Here is a 20,770-nt window from a genome sequence, read left to right on the forward strand (position 1 = left end):
ATGTGAAAGTATGATCAACATTTCTGCTAGTAAGCCAGATTCATTTACAGTGACAAAAGATGCACTTTGTCACCGATTCTGATCATAATCTTATTGTACAGAGTTTATAGGGGCAGTTGAGGTGCTGAGAATTTCCAGTTTGGTGGCCTCAGTCTTACATCTCTGCAATTTGCAGATTGCGGGTTTCTGTCGGATTCATACGGCTGCAGTCTTCAACTCTTGGAGCGGTTCACAGAGAGGTGTGTGATTTTTGGCCGGAGATGGTGGAAGATCCAGACTCAACTGGAGGCGTTAGAGGAACTTGGGGTCTTGTTAAGTTTGAAGATAAAAATGTTGCACAAGACCAACTATTTCTTCAGTGAGCCTTCTGCTGTAACGCGAGCTCTGCATCGGTCCATTGTGCTGAATTAATAACTGAAGAGGAGGGTTCACACCCGAACTACTATGGTCACGACCTGTGAGTCTCGACTGATAGAAGAAGATTGCGGATACAAGTTGAAATGAGGTTCCTCCACAGGTTAACTGGACTTTTCCTTAGATTGGTGATCCAGGAGGGCCTCACAGATGGTGGTGAGGTTCTCTTGGCATGCGAAACAGGTAGGAGGCCTCATGTATGACCTGGGACACACTAGAGACAAACTTTGGGATAACTTTGGAGATGCTGGATGAAGTGCGTAGAGAAGAAAACATCGGTGTCTGAACAACTTCACTCATAATACCTAGTATGAGAGCAAATCCCTGGTCAGATATAGCGCGTTCACATGTGAGAGAATCATCCCGATGCTCATCTGCCGCAATTGATCAGCCTTGCATTCCCAGGAACGATTCTAATTTTTCTCAGGGAGTGATGCGTTGTCACAATCAATATTCCCACTGATGGTTAAGCTTTCACAACCTTTTACGAATATCAAGAAGAATCGATCACTAGCACCTAATTGTCTTTGCATTATCCAATGAAGTTATCTTTTGTAGGGCAAACAAGCCAATGACATTTGAAGAGCCTGGAGGTTGTGTCACATGACTACTTTGAGCTAAAGGTCAGAAAACGCAGATTCCTCCTCATTGTCCATGTTTTCCTTGCAGCACTATGTGAAGGGGCTATGTTCTATTTCCATATAAAAAGCCATTTAATTATAGTGGGGGAGGAGACGCTTGTTCTTCTTATCAGAGGAAATGATAAGGGAGTAGCAAAGTGAAAGTCCATTTTGACGTAATTGGCAGCGGAATTATTTATGACATTAATTGCCACATTATCGACTGGCTGTCAGCTGGCGTGTCAGTGTGTCCATCTTTCTTAGCACAAGCAGCCAGCTCAGCCTGAGGCCCCCTGACAAGCTAATTAGAACAGCACAGAACACCCCCTCACACATACACCTCACACTTCAGTCCCACACAACCAATGACAAATGTTTCTCATCTAAGAGCAAGCACGACGGAAATAAGGGTGAGACTCATCTCAATATTTGGTTTGTTTTATTTATAAAGCACTTTGAGCGCCTTGAAAGGTGGAAAAGCGCTATATAAGTATAAAACCATTTACCATTTACCATTACAGAATCTCAAAACCAGATTGAGTACTGTTAAACAAATGAAACAGAGGTTTCTCTTTTAATATTTGTGTGAAAAGTACAAAAACCTAAACATATAAAATGTATATTAAAATATATTTTTATGGATTAAAACTGTTAACACCTTTTAAACAAAGAAATTTCTTTGTGGCGCGTGTTATTTAATTTTTGGTTTGTTTACAATTGAAAAGTAAGTGACACTGAGTTTTTTTAGGGCTGCTCTGCTATCAGTGGCCAGTTGTCACTCATAAAGACAAGTCCCCTTTCTTCCTATGGCTTCGTGTATATTTGCATTAGCTGATGTCAATCAACCATCATGACTGTAGGCTTTGAATGCTATGACAGGATGATTGGCCTTTAGTGATTTTGACGGGGGGGAGTCACGTGGGAGAGTGTCCCTTTTGGGGAGGTGAATCATGCAAAGCCTTCACATGTTTTCACTGTGAAATTACACATTGGAAATATAAAAGTAGGAATGCAAGCATTGAAATGTGTTTTTCAGCCCCGCCTTTCGTGACTATTTTCCTTTTTTCTTGGGGTAATGGTAATAATTGTGAATATGAATGGATAGAAAGCTGGCAAGCTGCAACAAACTGATACGACGTGACCACAGAATTTGTCTGGCAGCATGGAAGGTCAGATTACTGAATGCTTACCACTTTGGTAACTTTTTTTTAACCTCTTGAATTTGTTTAATATGTATAATCACATGTGTGAATGGACACACAAATGTCCAATGTGATGATGACCAGTGGTGAACAAATACAATGTCTGAGCTTTTCTGTCGATTCTTTTGTCTTCTGAAGTTTGTCTTCCCTGTATTCTAGTTCTCTATTCTTTTCTGTAGCATGACCTTTGACATTTTGTGTGACAATGAATAGACATTAAATTAAACTACCAAAAATAGTCTACAGATAGTACTTTCTAAGGTAGTTCTGTGATCAAGGGTTCAATCCTAGGCTCTGCCGTCCTGTTTCGAGTTTGCATGTTCTACACTTGCCTGCGTGGGTCTTCTCCGGGTACTTCGGTTTTCTCCAACATGCACGGTAGCCTGATTTAACACTCCAAAATTGTCCCTAGGAATGCGTGTGAGCGCAAATGCTTGTTTGTGTTCTTGTGCCCTGTGATTGGCCAGCATCTAGTTCAAGGTGTACGCTGCCTCCTGCTCATAGTTAGCTGGGCACCCACTCTATAATTAAATGGCACTTTTGACCCTTGTCAGGATAAACGGTACGGAAAATGCATGAATAATTTCTTATATTTAGCTTCTGTATTTAAGAAAATCCCTCACCCTTTGGTGACAAGCCATTCAATGGTACTGAGTTTCACTCATGCTCAGATAGTCAATGGAAATGTCAGAGATCATGCACTCTTGTTTGCGTCTTCCTTCAGTTTGAAATGCTACTGTGGTTGTGTGGTCATTCACAATGTCGTGCACGGCGACTTTCCACTGCAGTGTGTGTGAGCATATTCCAGCTGACATGTCGTTCAGGAGCGTGGTCACTAGTGGCGGCGTTTCAAAATGACAAGGTTTATTTGTCTGCGTTGTGATATGCTTAGAGGAAACTCGGACTGACAGCCTGAGGAGGCAGGAAGAAGAGAGCCACACAATAACACACGCACACACACGATACAAATGTCATCCTTCCCCTGGCTGCAGTGTGCGCCCAGCCATCCTACTGAAAAGAGCAGACATTTAAAAGTTTGTGACATGTGTCACAGGCGCTGCCATTGAGCCAGTCCCGGTGACGGAGCTGGAATTGACAGGCGCTGAGCCACCGGAGCTGGCTGGAGGACACACCGAGTTTGGTGGGTGTCACTTCCCATCCTCGTCAGTGGCGCGTTGCTTTGCGAGCTGCCACACTCCGGCGCAAAACCTCGGGAACGGATGTCTTGACGCAGGCTCCTCTCCGAGCTCGTAAGTCGTAACGTATGCAGTATTATAGCTGGTGGATTAATGAAGGCGTAGGAGACGCACATTCACCTGCAGGCTGTGGCTTCCTTGACCCCGAACTCAGCATCACTGCTCCTGGCTGCTCGGGAACTTCCTGCTCGAGCAAAAATGGCACGCTACTTCATCAGAACAGATCAGTGACATTCTACATTAGAAGCCCTGCAGGTTCCTTTGCTAGACTTTGTATAAGTGTGTGCGTGAGCTGTGCTAAGAAAGCTACTAAAGCTAAACTACTACAATGAAATTGAAATCCAAGAGTATTAGTATTTATGTATGCCTAAAAAAAGATGTCAACAAAGAGGAAAGTCAACCATGGTTCACATTTTGATTGCTTGAGATACCGAGGGACCTACAAGAAGTACTGTGACCAGCACACTTCAACAATGATCATCTATCAGATTCAGAGAAGCAAAAATATATCCCATCCATGGCTTTGAGATAATTGATGGATATGTTTCATTTTAGAATGATTTGTAGCAAATACATTTCTCTTTTCATAGTCAAAATTGATAAAATGAATTTTTACTGGTTACTTGTGCATTCAAGTGCATATCACAGTCAGGACTATCGTCTATTTGCATCAGATCAAACAGGTCATGTCAGCAATTAGCGACATACACTAACATTGGCAGCATGCCTGATGTTAAATGCCTTGGTGGTAATGCAGGTTCTGTAATAATGTAAACACTTTACATATACAGTATTTCATTTGAGCCAAGGGTCTGCTGTAATAATATTTATGGTTCAATTATTGCAAATCACAGGGCACCGAAGATAATCACTGTATATTGGTCATATGTTTGAAAACAGGTATTGAGAAAGAGAAAAAAGTACAATTACAAATCTTAAAAGGATAAACAATAACATTTAAAACCGAAACAAAACAATTGGTTGCCTCTAAAGAGAAGATATTTAAACATTATTAACATGATTATCAATCAGTCGACTTCAAACAATTTAAAATGCCTTTTTGAAAGGAGTAGAAATTATACCGTAAATTGAACTGCAGTGTCTAAAACATGGAATTGAAAAACTGGCTTTTTTTTCTCAACTCAACAAAATATATTCAGTAAAGAAGGGCATACAGGCTCCTTAGCCACAAGAAACACTGTTTAACAAATTTTCCGTCATCGAAAAGATTGCGAATCATCTTCGACACTTTTCATCGTTTTACTGCTTTATATTTTGTGTGTGTGTGCATGTGCGTTGGCTGTGTCAGGTCTCAGGTGTGTGACCGTCGCCCCTTTCACCCTTGATTAGTGGCAGCAGTGGATGGGTGATCCATCATGGCTGTCAGGCTGAGACACGCAATAGGTTGGACCTGTTTGTCACTTTGTGTGTATTTGTGTATCTTCAGATATCTTATTTGTTAGAAAGTCTAAGCAATTATTTGATTGATGCGAGTGGAATGTCAATAAATAACATCTTTATATCTCTTCCCGAGTATTATCAACCATGTTCTCCAAGGTCCCTCTTGTTCCTGGACCTGACGGTGTCATCAAAGCTGGTCGTTTTGGATGAATCTGTTGCCTTCGGAATGCTTGCCGTAGTAGACGTAGCGACATTTGGCGAAGACGCCTAAAAACAACATGTTACATCGTTAGAGAAGGATCTAGCACAATCATTTACTTTTGGATATAAGGTATTTTTGTAAGGTTAAATGACAGTCATTACAATCACTCAAAAATTTACTCAGCACGTATTACAAGGCGTTTTTCTGCATCTCACCCACAATTTCATTTATTCAGTTGACATGTGTTACTCCCCTCTTTGTGACTTGTGCAACTAAGTCCTGCTTTCCTTTTGGGTTTGGTTGTCCTGATGGCATTTCAGTCACTGTTCATGCATACGAATACACATCAGCAACTGCAGAACAACAACATATTTTTGCGACCTATCAAAAGCACCCGACTGGCATTTAAAAAAAAAGATGGACTCAGTCTTCACCATCATTGACTGTTTTTTCAGTGACATTTAACCAAGGGCGTAGGTTTGCATAGGGACGGTAGGGACATAACAGTATCAACTATTTAGGATGGTGTCCCCACCAACTTTTAAGCAACCTTATTTGAATTATATAATGATTATAATTGATGATAATTATTAATGATAATAATTTATAATGTCTTCCCATATGTTGTAAGAATAGAATTGGCCCTTCTATTATTAAGTGCATTACTGTATTTTCATGACGTCCAGACTTACATTTACCGCTTTTCACTTGCTGAATGTCTGAATGCTTAATCGTTTGCTGATTTTTTTCCCCCCTCAAGTGTACGTTTGATTGGCTGATGACTAGAACAAACCAACACGCACACTCACACAACCCCGACAGAAATACATGTCAACATGCCGCCTCCTCCACCTCCTTCAAAGACGAGAGATACTACATTTTTTTTTTCAGCCAGCCGCAGCAGCCACTGTAAGTAGACGTCAATGTTGTGGAGGTGGGGAACACGCCACTAATTTTGCTACTGAAAGTCCGACCTGCATCACAGTTAGCATAACATTAAACTGTGTGAACTCGCTAACCTGCAAAACTCAGTAGGAAGCAGCTTAGAGATTAGGGTCCTCCTGCACTGTATGTGTTTTCTACCGTTAATGTTAATTCAACTGTGTATTTATTCATTCAAAAGATATTTATTTTATCCATTATTCATTTAAAAATAATTTTATTTGCAGCCTATGCAGACATTTCTTTAACCCCCCCCCCCACCCCCCAAAAAATAACACACACAAAAACGAAACCCCTTGTAAATTGGCTTTATATGAAGAAAGGGAGATTTCCCCCATTTCCTCCCTTGAAAGTAACAATTTTGACTTTTTTCCTTTTTTTTTTTATTTTAGGCAACACATCAGCATATTTGTGAGAAATGTAGGCCTGACCCCCGTTCACCCAATCTGTTTGGTCTTATTAATGTCCCGTCCCCAGCAAAAAGTGTATATGCAGGTTATGCTGTTATAGCGTCCCTACCAATGTTTAGACCAAACCTACGCCCATGCATTTAACTGATAATAAACATTCCTAAATAATACTTAGAGCAGTGCTGTTTTTTTTCAACAATGATGATAACGAAAATATTTCGTCGAAGTACGATTTTTTCATGAAGGTGACGTGACAATGGCGAGCTAAAAACGTTTTTTGGTCGACAAAAATGTAACGAGACGATTACCAGTTTACGTTTGACGAGATGATAACGAGACGAAAACGCGACATGTCTGTCATATATTCACAATGCGTGACACTGCGTGATATTTTCATATTGTACGTGGAGTACATCAGCTTGCATTGTAGCAATGTTTGGGTTGTGTCACTCATGTGAGATGCGTAGCGCTGCTCCCTCACTCTCCTCACGGGAGTTTCAGATTTGGTTCAAGCTAGGTTGCGCTCCATCTTGCTTAATTGGAAACACATGGTAAGATTTATTTTCTTATATTGGCAAGAGAGAATATGCAATGTTGCTTTAGCTTTCAAAGGTCTGTTCTGAGTGATCATCAAAAACTAAATATAATTCGATATGTTAGCATAGCATTTGCATTAGCATTAGCATCAAATTTGGTGTGGCGTGGATCCTCTTAAACACTCCGAAAACTGAGTTGTTGTTTTTTTTTTTTACATATGGTTCTTAGCTTCGAGGTGGGTTTAATTGTAGATAATTTGCTGCTTTTCATGCTGAGTGTGTATTATCATCACGACATAGGTGTTGTCCTTGTAGACCCTTCAACATGTGCTCATCCGTCTATTTTCATTTAAAATTGTTGGAAACCTTTATTTGTTTTTGGACGAAAACACTTTTTATTTTACAGAAGAAAGCATTTTCAGTACTAAAACTAGACGATATTTGTATGAGATTTTGTCCACTAAAAATAGACGAAGACAAACACATTTTGAAATAAAATACATATAAAATATGACTTAGATTAATAAGTATTTTCGTCCAAAATATTAAGACTAAGACAAAAATTAAAAGGACTGCAAAAAACAACAGTGACTAAGGGTCTAAGTATTTAGATACATATAATTATTGTATTGTGTTTGTATGTAGCTTTTTTTTTTTTGTTGCTGTTGTTGTTCTTTCCTTAAAACATCATTCAACTATGCTTGTTGAAGGCCATCTAGTATTCACAAAAAAAAAAAAAACAACTTCATTTCAACATAATTCAGCAGCTGTACTAGTTAAATTTAAAAAAAAAGTTGTGTAACACATTGTAATTCATAGACAATAGTGTTGTGTAACAATGACTTCCTCACAAATGACAGTAACTAGTTGATTTAAAAAATATGTATTTTAAAACTCACTGGCCCAACTCACTCACTAAATACAGCAAACACCACTTCGTGAATATTAAGCCAGTTAAAGATCAGAAGTTGCTTTGAAGAGAGCAAATGTTGAATTGTCCTTGAGCTGAATGAGAGTGATATAAGGACAGTCGAATATTTTCAATCATTTGACCTCGAAAAAGACACCCACAGGGACGAATACAATCCTCCAAACATACAACACCGTTTTGTACCATCAAAGTAGTTGTGTGACAAGTCAAGAGTGCATTCGTTAATGCATTTAACAGGCGTATAAAACACATGACATCATAATATGCAATGGTGGGCTTGCTACTTAACAAGCTGCACTCACGTTTTTATTTCTCTTGCTCCCTGCAAAAAGCCTGAACCCCAGTCTCTCGCACCCTTGAAAAATGACTTCTTAAAAATGACCTCATTTGCAATACGTACTTCAAGTTGAAGAAGAGTGCGTTTGCCCAAAGTCAACAGTTGCAAGTCAAGTTACAAGTCTTAGCAGGTCAAGATGTCAGTGAATAGTGAGTGCATTATTGAGGAAGCAAGCATAATTTAGACTGATATAAAGCTGTTAGGTCAAAAAAGTTCTGAAGCCAAGTCTGCCGCTGTATTTTGCACCGCATCTGCAATGCGACGAATGTAATGTTATTATATTGGCCCAAAGAGTAATTTTCTGTAATCCATAGCTGGAATTTTAAGGCTCATTTTGAATGAGAAAGAAAAAAACATCCATTAATGGGGGGACACTTAAAGTGCCTGTGACACGAAAAACCATGTTTATTTCATAATACACGCGGTATTTTATGCTCCTGAATGAAATGGACCGCTTTGATGTGTGTGGAAGCGATCGCTATATTTATTTAGTTTTTGAATCCCACGCCATGAAAATGAGCGACTTCCGGCAACAGTCTCGAGTTGAGAAAGAGGTCGCGGTGACATATACGGAGGAAGGAGTCGTCTTCACTATACAGGCGTACTGTTGTATGAGCAGGACTAAGGATTCAGCTGATTTTGCGGATTAGTACGTTTATTTTTTGCATCACACCAGCCAAACGGCTGCAGAAAAATCTTGCTGTATGAGGGAGAGCGTGTGCGCCTTTTTGGGGTTTCAAAAGGTTCCCATTCACCGGTGGATATTGGCCAAAACAAGCCCTACTACTGTGGGACCATGGGACTTAGAAGGAAGTGAGTAAACATCGTGTTTTGTATTATGTCAAATACTGGAATCATTTTAATATGTAGGTGGCTTGCATTTTTTGGCAGACTTGTCCCCTCGGCCGACGACTGGCGGCTTGTCGCACATCCTCCCGCCGGGAGAGCACTATACTCGGCTTACTGCCCTCTTTATGTGCCCGGTGTTCTGTCAAACTTCCGACCGATCAGAAAGTGCAACTTTGTGTTAAAAATAGCCGCGAATACAGCGATTACAAAGTAAACACTACAAACTTTCTTTGAATAAAGGACTACTTACGGTTGATCATGGAAGGTCATGTAAAAAACTCTCCTCATACACATTAGCTGCAAATGTTAGCTGAAAAATAACTGCAGCCGCCCTCCTCCACTGAGTCTCGCTGTTTACGACTTCGCTGTGTAGTAAAGCATTATTTTGCCATATTCGTGTTGACCATTTGGCAGCTACACGCTCCTCCGACGTCGGCCGGCTTGTTCAGCAGTCATTGTCCGGCTGCTTCCCCGGCGAGCTCTCCTGTCCGTAGTAGCAGGGGGACGAGCTGTAAATTGCTCTCCGCTGGGCGGGTTGGCGATCGGCGAAGACAATCGACAACCCAGTCGCCATGTGAAATGATCCGGGCTAGTTATGTGTGATTTTCCGCTTCGAAGACTTTGAAACATCACTCGGTTCGGGTTAGCATGTCGGCTAGCTGTCACGCCTCTTTGTTTGTTTACATTCTCCGACGCCGGGGAAGGGAAATGACATAAACCCAATTTGGGTGGCATAAAATATTGTTCGGGAGGTGCGACAGTAAAGGTGAAGTCGACAGTTTTGCCATTATGGAGTAATTTTGCCATGTCGTCCTGAATAAATGCATTTTTATTATTTCATATTCCATTTAGCACAAGACTGTTATTTGTCATGACCATGCCATTTATTTAGCTATTGGGGAAAAATACTTGGATAAAAAGAATATCCTGTAAAAATATTGGAGTAGAGAAACTGAAACAATGACATTTTGCAGCTCTCTTCGTCGCGTTTTCCTCATTGTGAATAATTCCCCCTCAATGGGCTGCATACTAAATCAGATGAAATTGTGACTCCGCTGACGTCATCCATCTGTTGGGGATGCTAGTGCCCTATAATGGTAGGCGTGGCTAACAGGCAGATTAAAAAAATAATTTCTTGTCATCTGTGCTTTGCTAAATTGTTGTATATAGTCGAATTGTCTCAAAATATAATTTTAATTCACATAATAATCCTATTTAAGACTTTTTTTCTCCAGTCGTATGCACTTTAAAAATACTATGAAATTGGCCTTTTGTATTCTATATTGAAACATATCTGTTAACAGACATATTCAGTAAGGCATAAGACAACCACGATGGCCAGTCTTGTTAAGGGCCATCGAATCTCAACTCACACGGCATGGCTTTATGAAGCAGGCAACAGTGGCTGGGTGTCTCCTCTCTCCAATTGAGGCAAGGACAAGTGGCATTAGTGTTGTCAATGATGCTCTGACAGAAGAACAGATTCGTCTTTCGCCAGCCTTTTCCACATCAAGTGTATCTCAGGAGGAGGAGGAGTAAGAGGAGGGTCCGGCTGGGGAAGGTGGCGTCGCTCGGGGGCGGGATGAGGGCTGCCCGGCGTACAATCACATAATCCAAAGAGAAGCTTGTCAAGGGCGGCGAGAAGATGGCGACTAAGTGACAGAAAGCAGAGACGGGGACAGAGATACTAGTGCCATATTAGTGCCAAGCATATTCTGATGCCACCCTCGATTCTAAGCCAACCTGACACGTCGCTCTCCTCAAAGTGGTCCTACACGCACACACATATATACATATAAAGTGTGCAGACAGATGTGCACACACCAGTCCCTCGCGGCAGCAGTGGGTGTTCTTGTCAGACTTCAGCAGTAGAAGAAGAAGCAGCCCGTGGGCCCGAGGACAAGCTCAGTCAATCTAAATCTGGACTTTGTAGTGGAGCAGTGCTCATTTCCCCCTCATAGCCCAGCTACTTGAGGTGATCCAAACACTCAAGTGTGAGAAGCTGTCACCTCCGATAAAATCCGGGACCGGCTCCATGCCTGCCTGCTTCCCCGGTGTGTGAGAAGGGTATAGTATATGCTCGTCAGCCTGTATGTGTGTGTGTGGCTGACAGCGAGGAGGTTCCAAACTCCAGCTGCCACAATTGGCCCGAGGACAAAGGTAACATGGCTGGAGACTGGGTTTGACACCACGGCACTTGGGGGCATCTTAATGCCTTGTTATCAGACTGCCATTGGACGGGAGAATCTTTGATACGTGCAGTAACATAATCTGTTCCATTGGATGCTAGGAAAGATCTATATTCATTTTGGAAACAATTGTACGCACAGGATCTAATAGAAAAATAATTAAGACATTCCAGGGTTGAACTGTCAGAATGATAAAACCTGAACTAAGTGTGCAGGCCATGAATGTTAAAGTTAACCACAGTACAACAGAATAGTTTTTTCAATATTGGTCTTGCAGAGATGAGAAATTATGCAGCGCAAACACGTAGAGTGCACCACACACCATAAAAAAGAAGTTCAAAATGAACTTGGATCGCCCAGCTCCCTTACCTGGATAGCTCAGAACCTATAGGCAACAATAAGTTCATTATTAATTCATATAAATAATCAGCCCTGAGACAAAAAAAATTAAAACATGACTCTAAGGATTAATACATATACAGTGAGGACAATAAGTATTTGAACACCCTGCGATTTTGCAAGTTCTCCCACTTAGAAGTAATGGGCGGGTTTGAAATTTTCATGGTAGGTTGTTGTCCACTGTGAGAGACAATCTAAAGAAAAAAAATCCAGAAATCACAGAGTATGATTCTTTTAGCAATTTATTTGTATTATACTAGTATGCATTTGAACACCTGTCTATCAGCTAGAATTGTGAACCTCAAAGACCTGTTAGTCACCTTTAAAAAGTCCAACGAATAAGTGGAGTGGAGGTAGACTTTTTGAGTCTGCCTTTTTGACCTGATTGAGGCGGTTAGCTGCATATAAACACCTGTAAACCACATACAATCAGGAAGACTCCAATTATTAACATGGTCAAGACCAAAGAGCTGTCAAAAGACACCAGATACAGAATTGTAGACCTATACAATGCTGGAAAGGATTAGGGGCAATTGCCAAGCAGCTTGGTGATGTAAGATCCACCGTTGAAGCAATTATTAGAAAATGGAACAAGCCAAACATGACTGTCAATCTCCCTCGGACTGGGGCTCCATGCATGATCTACCTCGAAGGGTCTCAATGATCCTAAGAATGATGAGGAATCAGCCAAGAACACAGGAGGAGCTTGTTAATGACCTGAAAGGGGCCATTATTTCCAAGGTTAATGTCGATAATACACTAAGTGGTCATGGTTTAAAATCATGCATGGGATGGAAGTTTCCCATGCTTAAACCAGCACATGTCCTGGCCCGTTTTAAGTTTGCGAATGACCATTTGGATGAACCAGAGGAGTCATGGATGAAAGTCATGTGGTCATATGAGATTAAAATGGAACTTTTTGGTTTTAATTCCACTCATAGTGTTTGGCGGAAGAACAATGATGAGTACCCTCTCAATAACACCATCCCTAGTGTGAAGCATGTGGATGGTAGCATCATGCTTTGAGGGTGTTTTTGTGCACATGGGACTGGAGAATTGCACTGTATTAAGGAGAGGATTACTTGGGAATAACCTCCTTCCCTCAATTAGAACATTGAAAATGGGTCGTGACTGGGTCTTCCAACATGACAATGGGCTAAAGCAGACAGCCAAAATTAACAAGGAGTGGCTTTGTAAAAAGCATAACAAGGTTCTGGAAGGGCCTAGCCAGTCTCCAGACTCAAACCCAATAGAAAGACTTGGGCAGAAGATCAAACTGTTTCTCAGTAACTGCCCAGAAGCCTGATTGATCTAGAGAAGATCTGTGTGGAGCAGTGGTGCAAAATCCCTGCTGCAGTCTGTGCAAACTTGGTGAAAAGCTACAGGAAACGTTGGACCCCTGTAATTGTAATCAAGCGCTACTTTACCAAATATTAGCATCAATTTTCTCATGTGTTCAAATACTTATTTGCAGCAGTATAATACAAATAAATTGTGTAAAAAAAAAAATCATACACTATGATTTCTGGATTTTTTTTCTTTAAATTGTCTCTCACAGTGGACAAGCACCTACCATGAAAATTTCAAATCCGCCCATCATTTCGAAATCGGAGAACTTCAATCAAAATCGCAGAGTGTTCAAATACTTATTTTTCTCACTGTATATGCCTAGAATACACTGAACAAATTTCATTCTGATACATCCACGGATAACGGAGGAGTAAGTATTTTAATTCCACAATAATTTCTAATAATTAATCAGCCTGGAGACAAATAAATTAAAAGTTCGGGCTCCAAAGATGCATGAACATGCCATGAATACACCTACTAAATTTCACTCTCATCCGTCTATGAATAACAGGCAAATGAGTAAGGTGCCAATAGCTTAAATAGCAGAAGCGTGGTAAGGAGGCGAGCTTGTTTTTGCTGCAAGGCTTTTTATGGGAATTCCTCCTATTTTATGCAGACACTTATACCAGTTCATGTTGCTAAAAACATATCAAGCCCCTGTTGAGAGGAGACACTCATGATGGAAGCACACTGTTGCATTTACCAAGAGGACACTTCCAGATATCGACTTAATAAAGAGGAGCTGAGGTTAAAGAACAACCACAGGTGTTAAGCGTCGTGCAACATAAAGGCCAGACTGTTATTCTGCAAATACAAAGTCTTTTGTTACTTTGTTAATCTGTCACTTTAACGGCTGTTCATGCTGTGTGTTAAGGTTTTGTGAAAGTGGATGGCCATAGTGGGGGGATTCTGATATAATCCACTGAGGATGGCTTTGGCACTTTGCTATGAAGCGGGAGTTCATCAGGTAGAATCCCATAGGCGTCCCGAGCAGTTAAAGGCAAGTGCAACATAGTTTCTCTCTTTCTGACTGCCATCTTTGTCCATCTTCTCTAGTAATAAGCACAACCTCTAGCTGTGAAGGGAACTTGTTGTAGTTCTTTTATGCACCTTTTAATGAAAATAGACCTGGTATGTAACTAGAGTTGGGGAAAAAAAAAATCCAAGATGCCCCATTGCTCTTTTTCCAGTTTTCCCCCTAAATCCTTGTTGCATCAGCAATCACACACTGGCCGAAGTTTCTCCCGATAAGTGCCTTAGTATTGGATGCCTTTAGTTCTTTTCAGTCCCTCACGGACAAGTGTTGAGCCTAGCAGAGCATGCAGGCTTGAGGGCACTTCAGTTCCTTCATCTGTGAAGGTTATCCATGAAAGCCTAGAAATATATTCCCTCCAACTTGTGTATACTGGGGTTTTAGGTGTTTATAGACTAGTCTCATTTAAATGGTTGCCATTGGTCTTTGCTGGGTGAACAATAAGACAGTGGCAAGGTCAAATATCCCTGAGGCCATACAATTTTGAATTTGATTTTTGGGTAAAAACATGCAAAAAAATCTTTATTGGTTTGTCCTGTTTTTATGTTTGTTTTACTGATAATCAAATTCGGCTGCTTGTATTTTTCAACTACAGATGTCCCGGTCGATCGGCATCCCGATTGATCGGGTCCGATCACGTCATTTTCAAAGTATCGGAATCGGCAAAAAAATATCGTCCATGCCTTATTTAATATATATGTATATATATATTTATATATATTTTTTAATTAAATCGTTTTTCTAATTGTATTTAACATTACAGAAATAATATGTTACACTCATCCAGAGTCTTTAGTTTAGGCTTAAGGTAGGGTTATCACAAATATCCCAATAACGGCGGCAATTAATTTATTAAAAAATGTGTCACGTTAAATAAATTAACGCAATTAATGTATGCACTGCACGACCCACTCACTCGTTGTCGCGCTCAATCTGTAATGACGCCGTTTTGCCTACATAGAGAGATAAAAGGCAGCGCTAAATGAGTAGAGTGAATTTTGGCAGCCTTTGGAGCCTCTATTCAATTGGCTAAAGCCTTGCAATCCCTCGCCCTATGATTAGAAATATCATGGGAAACAATATGGGGAAGCAAGGGGGCAGTTGATCTTTGTCTTAACACCTTAAGTTATTTCCCAAAGCAGAGAAGATATATCCATTGGTAGCACGACGCACAGTCATGGTTCCACTTCCCATCATGCATTGGGGCATGGCTGCAGTATCATTTACTGAAAGCTCAACAAATACACTAGATGGCAATATTTAGTCACAATATACAAAGTCACAAGTCTTTCTATCCGTGGATCCCTCTCACAGAAAGAATGTTAATAATGTAAATGCCATCTTGAGGATTTATTGTCATAATAAACAAATACAGTACTTATGTACTGTATGTTGAATGTATATATTCGTCCGAGTTTTATTCATTTTTTTCTTAATGCATTGCCAAAATGTATATGATTGGGAAAAATTATCGGGAATGATTGGAATTGAATCGGGAGCATAAAAAAGCAATCGGATCGGGAAATATCGGGATCGGCAGATACTCAAACTAAAATGATCGGGATCGGATTGGGAGCAAAAAAAACATGATCGGAACAACCCTAATTTCAACCAGTGTCATCTTTCGGTTATTGTGATTCCATGAATAGTACATTATTTAGATCCTTTTTTTCTGTTAAGTTCCTGATAAAGTGCCATTAATGTCTTTATTATAATTTGTTAGGTCTCGTGTTTAAATTGTGGCCTTTATTCCTTTCCCTTGTGTTTGCTGTATTGGTGGCCATATACTCAAACAAATTTGCAAGGAATCAAGGGTAATGATGTGCGAAAATTTCATGATTGCTAGAATTTCAGATGGGTTTAAAGATTTAGGTAGACTCTAGTGTATCAACTAATGAGAAATGTCTCACACATTTTGCCTTCCGGAAGGCAAATAATGCAAAATTTTCGTACATCTCTCTGTTTACGCAAATACGCACCTCTAATAAATGTCATGTGTAAAATAATTGCAGGAACGACATCCGGTTAAATAAACCAATGCCATTCACTAAATTGACATCTTAATTGACAACTTAACTGATGCTGCAATGTATCATATTACTCACTATCTACACAGAAGACATGGCAATTGTAAATCTAATGTAAATCCTTCTAGATTAAACATTTATCACCTCATGTAATTCTTTTATTACCTGATCCTTCTTGAATGACGACTAATAGAGTGATCCTGTTTGTAGCACATTTCAGAAAAGGCCATTCATTAGAAGGCGCGCACACAGACAAAATTATGCAGCGATAAGAGAAAGTCAGAGAGGAGGGAGCCGGAGAGGCTTTAATGATTGTTCCCTGCATACAATCAGCTCGACTCTTTTCAAGGGCCATCAATATGTCACAGACAAGACACATCCGACGGATGTAGCTTTTAACATCAAGGTTATCTATTCTTGGCATGAATCCACTCGCTGTCTCCTTTTCACGTCCTATAACTTATTCCCCTTGGCCTGCCTCCTCGCTAATCTCTTATTTTCTCCTCCATTCTTCCACTTTTCACCAGTTTCTATTACTTTATTTCTTCACAACTCTACCCTGCGGTGTGGCCACTTAGCCAACAATTCCATCAGTGCTGCCATCCATCAGGGGGAAAAAATACAACGTTAAGAGATGGGGGTAAGCCAATTAACAAGGCAATTACACTTTCAGTATTATCTCTGAGGAGTGACAAAATGCTAGCGTGCATGTGGGCGAGCTCATATGGGGGCTTGGAGAGGGGGTCGGACTTGATGCAAGACTGACTTATGAGCGTAAGGTGTACGCTGCTGTGAGCCACAGCTATTATTGTGGTCACCATCCATCTCCAGTCGCACTTTTATCAACTCAGCCCCACGTCATGAAATGCAGTTGAAACATACCCTCTCTACTGGGTGCATTGGGGTTGCAGATAGCTAGATAACCCCCTCGTGTCCCATAACCAAACAGCCAGTGGACTATGATGTAGCTTGTTATGGCACGCAAAGCAAGCCCACCCCCCAGTATTGGATGTGTGTTTCATGTTGTGGATGAGCGACAATGAATGAGGTAAATCAAACGACCTATGTGATCAATGAATCACCTCAAAAGATATTAACAGGATACTGAAGCGGAATATGTACCTACACTGCAGAGTGTCACACATACGTACAGTATGTGGTAAAATCTGTCAGAAATGTATCAATCTGTTAAAGACCTCAATCACGTGACGTCACAACTCCACCCCCCTGACTGGTGCCGCCATATTGTCCGTCAGCTCATCGTGTTTACATATTACCGTTACGTACATTCCTCCTATTACTGCGTGTTTTTCTGCTTGTCTAAGGAATCACCGCCAAGTAAACAAACCCAAAAACCTTCCTGACAATCGTTAATATTGATTAATCAAAATGGTGAAGGCATGTGTGGCGGCTGGTTGCAGTAACAGAGAAGATAAATGTCATTTTAGTAGTTGCTGTGTGCCCATTGTTAAAAGGGCAAATCTCTAAAGCAGCATGGTTTGTTTATCTTGGTCCATGATGCGTTTGTGTCGACAGCCGTCAGACAGCGGCGAAAACATCAATATAATGCTAACACGATCGCAGACATTAAGACGGAGACTACGACGTGTAGTCCTCAAAAACAGATATATTCACAGCAATGCAAATCCGCGATTATAATCAGCTGAAAATACAGCAATAACACCTTTACAAAGGGTTAGCATGGATTAGCTAGCGTCCCCATATCATTCAAAACAACTACATAACTCACTTTAGGTGTCCGGTTTTACGTGAAAACACACAACAAACAATGCATTGCCCATTGTAGATGTTTCATGGGCATTAAAAGGCACACGTAAGCTTTCTCATTCACTCGGCTATGTGACTTCTTTGCATGCACAAATGAGTTCTTCTTTGCGTGATAAATGTGTATTTCTTAGTGTGCGTGAATGCGTTCTTCATGTGGGAAAGTCTAAAGGACTACGTGTACTATGCAGCTTGCGCCAAAAACAAGCAACGCCTCACACGAAAGTTATAGGTTTCGTATTTTCTTTTTTTTTCTGTCGACATTATGGTCTATTATGCACTTCGCTACAGGTATTTACGGTTAGGTTAGGTATAATTAATGATTAAAATGTAATTAGTTATTATACCAATCTGATTTTACCCTTATTATAAAAATTGAGTTGGTGTTTTTAGTAGTTGCTAGGGAAAAAATAGGCGATTTACGTGTAAAAAAAAAAAAAAAAAAAATATATATATATATATATATATATATTATAATTATATAATATATAATTATATAATTATATTATAATAATTATTATTATTATGCTACCTGTTTTCAATAGTAGAGTAAAGCCACCCTTATGTTGAGCAGCTGAGCTGGAACTGTTCCAAACAAACACATTTTCTCTGATGTTAACCCCACAAGTTAGACATCAATTGGCAACATTTCTCACAGATGGCTATAAAATAGTGGCCAATGCATGCAAAACTCCCCATAGCATGGTTCTTTAGTCGACGGCGTTTGGACAACATATTAGGGCATTACGAAAATAGTGAGTAGCTTGTATTTGATATAATCTGAATTAGAGCTGAAACAATTACTCAAATAACTTGTGTAACTTGAGTTTAAAAATTGATCGAGGAATTTTATTTGCCTCAAAGAATCGTTTAATTTTGCCAGCTCTCAGCATTCCTTTTTGCCCGGACTACTTTTAATGCCACACAACACGCTGACAGCACGTGAAGAAAACAACGGCGGCTGATATATTTTTACCACGCATGGACATAGAGATAACGACGAAGTAGCCGACGAAAGCTAAGAGAAATGCATCAAGAAAAGACAGAAAATGTAAAAAGTGTGAGAGCATTTCAAGCTGGAGACCAAGGTGAACACTGCTTCATGTATTTACTGTAATACAGCGCTTGCATAACACTACCCCACCCGCCCCGGCTACCTGCGGCCCCGCCGATGCTTCCGCACCCCCGGCTGGACCCTGTGACCGCCCCCAAAACCTGGGCCGGGTGCCACCGCACAGCCCAATGGCCTAGCTCTATCCACTGAAGGCAGAGCAACACTCAGAACAAGGTAAAATGAAGTTACCATAGTGTTATTTAACGTTACTGTACCTTGCGAATGTAACGTTAGCCCTATGGAGGGCTAGGTTTCTATTAATTATGACTACTGTCGATGCATTGCTAACGTGTCTTTCATACAGGCTTTATCGAATCTGTAAAAACACAGCACTGTAGAGTGATGAGGGTTTAAAATAAAACCATAATAAAGCTAACTGTCAATTTTAGCTCGATAGTCATTGATGGATAAAACACCAAGTAGCACTGGTGCCTAATGTGCTCCAATACAGCGGGTATCATACATTTATTTTTTAACACTGCAAAAGCTCAAAATCCTATCAGGACTTACAAGTTAGACTTAAAACTTAACTAGAACTTGTGGAAATGGAAATTCAATTGAAACACATGGGAAAAACACTTGACACAAAACTTTTAGTAATGTGTGTTATCAAGCGTAATGACATTTTTAGAAATAGAAATAATTTCTAATTTAGAAATAATTTTTAAAAATTATTATTATTTTAATAAGATCTTAAGTATTTTGAGTAAGGCAGTGAATTAGTTGTTTTATTTTTCTAGTCACATCTGAGATGCAATTGTTGACTGTTTTCAACAATGTACTGTACATCTAAAATAAAGACATTGATAGTCTAAAAATGTTTCAATATTAGGTGAAATGTCTTTACCTAAAAAAAAGTTGTATCCTATTACTCGATTAATCGATGAAAATTTCTGTAGAATACTTGATTACTAAAATATTCGATAGCTGCAACCCTAATGTGTATACAATACAATTTCAAGACTGAACAAAGTAATAGTTCAGATTAATTTTCCTGGTAACAATTTTATAAGACAAGATTTAGGACATACAGGACAAGTAAAAAATAAATAAAACTTGATCCCCCCAAAAAACAATATGACTAAAAGGACAGAAACCACTGTCAGGTACTGTACACAGTGGACATTTTCCAAAAACTACATTACTATGATGAAATCCAGCATGCTTTGTGATTTAAGGGCAAACATAGTTGGTTCATGCTTGGAGTAAAGCGCATCATGAGGTGCATGTTGTCATTTTAATGATGTGCATGCTCCACCGTGGTGCACTTTATCATTTTAACAGTTGAGGTGACATCTGTCTCCCTTGCGGGGACTCAAACAAAACTCCCGAGTGCAACTTTGTGAAGTGACATTTACCCTCCTGCAATAAAAAATATTTAGTCCATTAAACACAAATAGCTGTCGTCATGATGCATTTTCTATGGTTGGTCTTGCTCCTCGACGCTCTCCTTCCCGACTGTTTACTGCAGCCAAACAACTGCAGCCACGGCATGTTCTCAACTTCAGTGTATTGATTAAACTTTTAAATAGCTGCCATATAACCCTAGGACATCAGGGAGATTAATTTGTGTCAATGTTCATCTGTAATTCATTAGCCATTTATACTCTCCACATCCACACAGGCTATCAGGGAAATGTGGGCCATTTTTCACCCAGCAGAAGCCAGAGAGACAACGGAGAGGGAGGGGAGGCAGGAAACATAGGGTTGGCCTACAATTGAAGAACAGATGCATGGCAAGACATGCAGGATAATAACACTGACACTCAGTTATAGTGCAACTTCATTCAAATATTAGGACAGATCTATTTTATTTCTGTGTGATTTACCTTA

At 40.0% G+C, this 20,770-nt stretch overlaps 1 protein-coding gene across 1 annotated transcript in view; it reads right to left on the minus strand.

The window, feature by feature from the left end:
* Positions 1-3,946: 3,946 nt before the first annotated feature.
* The window catches only part of lrmda (leucine rich melanocyte differentiation associated), a 504,290-nt gene continuing 487,466 nt past the window's right edge, over positions 3,947-20,770 (minus strand). The window contains exon 7 of the mRNA XM_057848872.1: positions 3,947-5,100. Coding sequence (XP_057704855.1) covers positions 5,021-5,100 — 80 coding nt within the window. The 3' untranslated portion in view covers positions 3,947-5,020. The remainder of the gene's footprint in view (positions 5,101-20,770) is intronic.

The sequence above is a fragment of the Corythoichthys intestinalis genome, chromosome 10 (genome assembly GCF_030265065.1).
Source record: "Corythoichthys intestinalis isolate RoL2023-P3 chromosome 10, ASM3026506v1, whole genome shotgun sequence".
In the NCBI taxonomy this organism is placed as follows: domain Eukaryota; kingdom Metazoa; phylum Chordata; class Actinopteri; order Syngnathiformes; family Syngnathidae; genus Corythoichthys; species Corythoichthys intestinalis.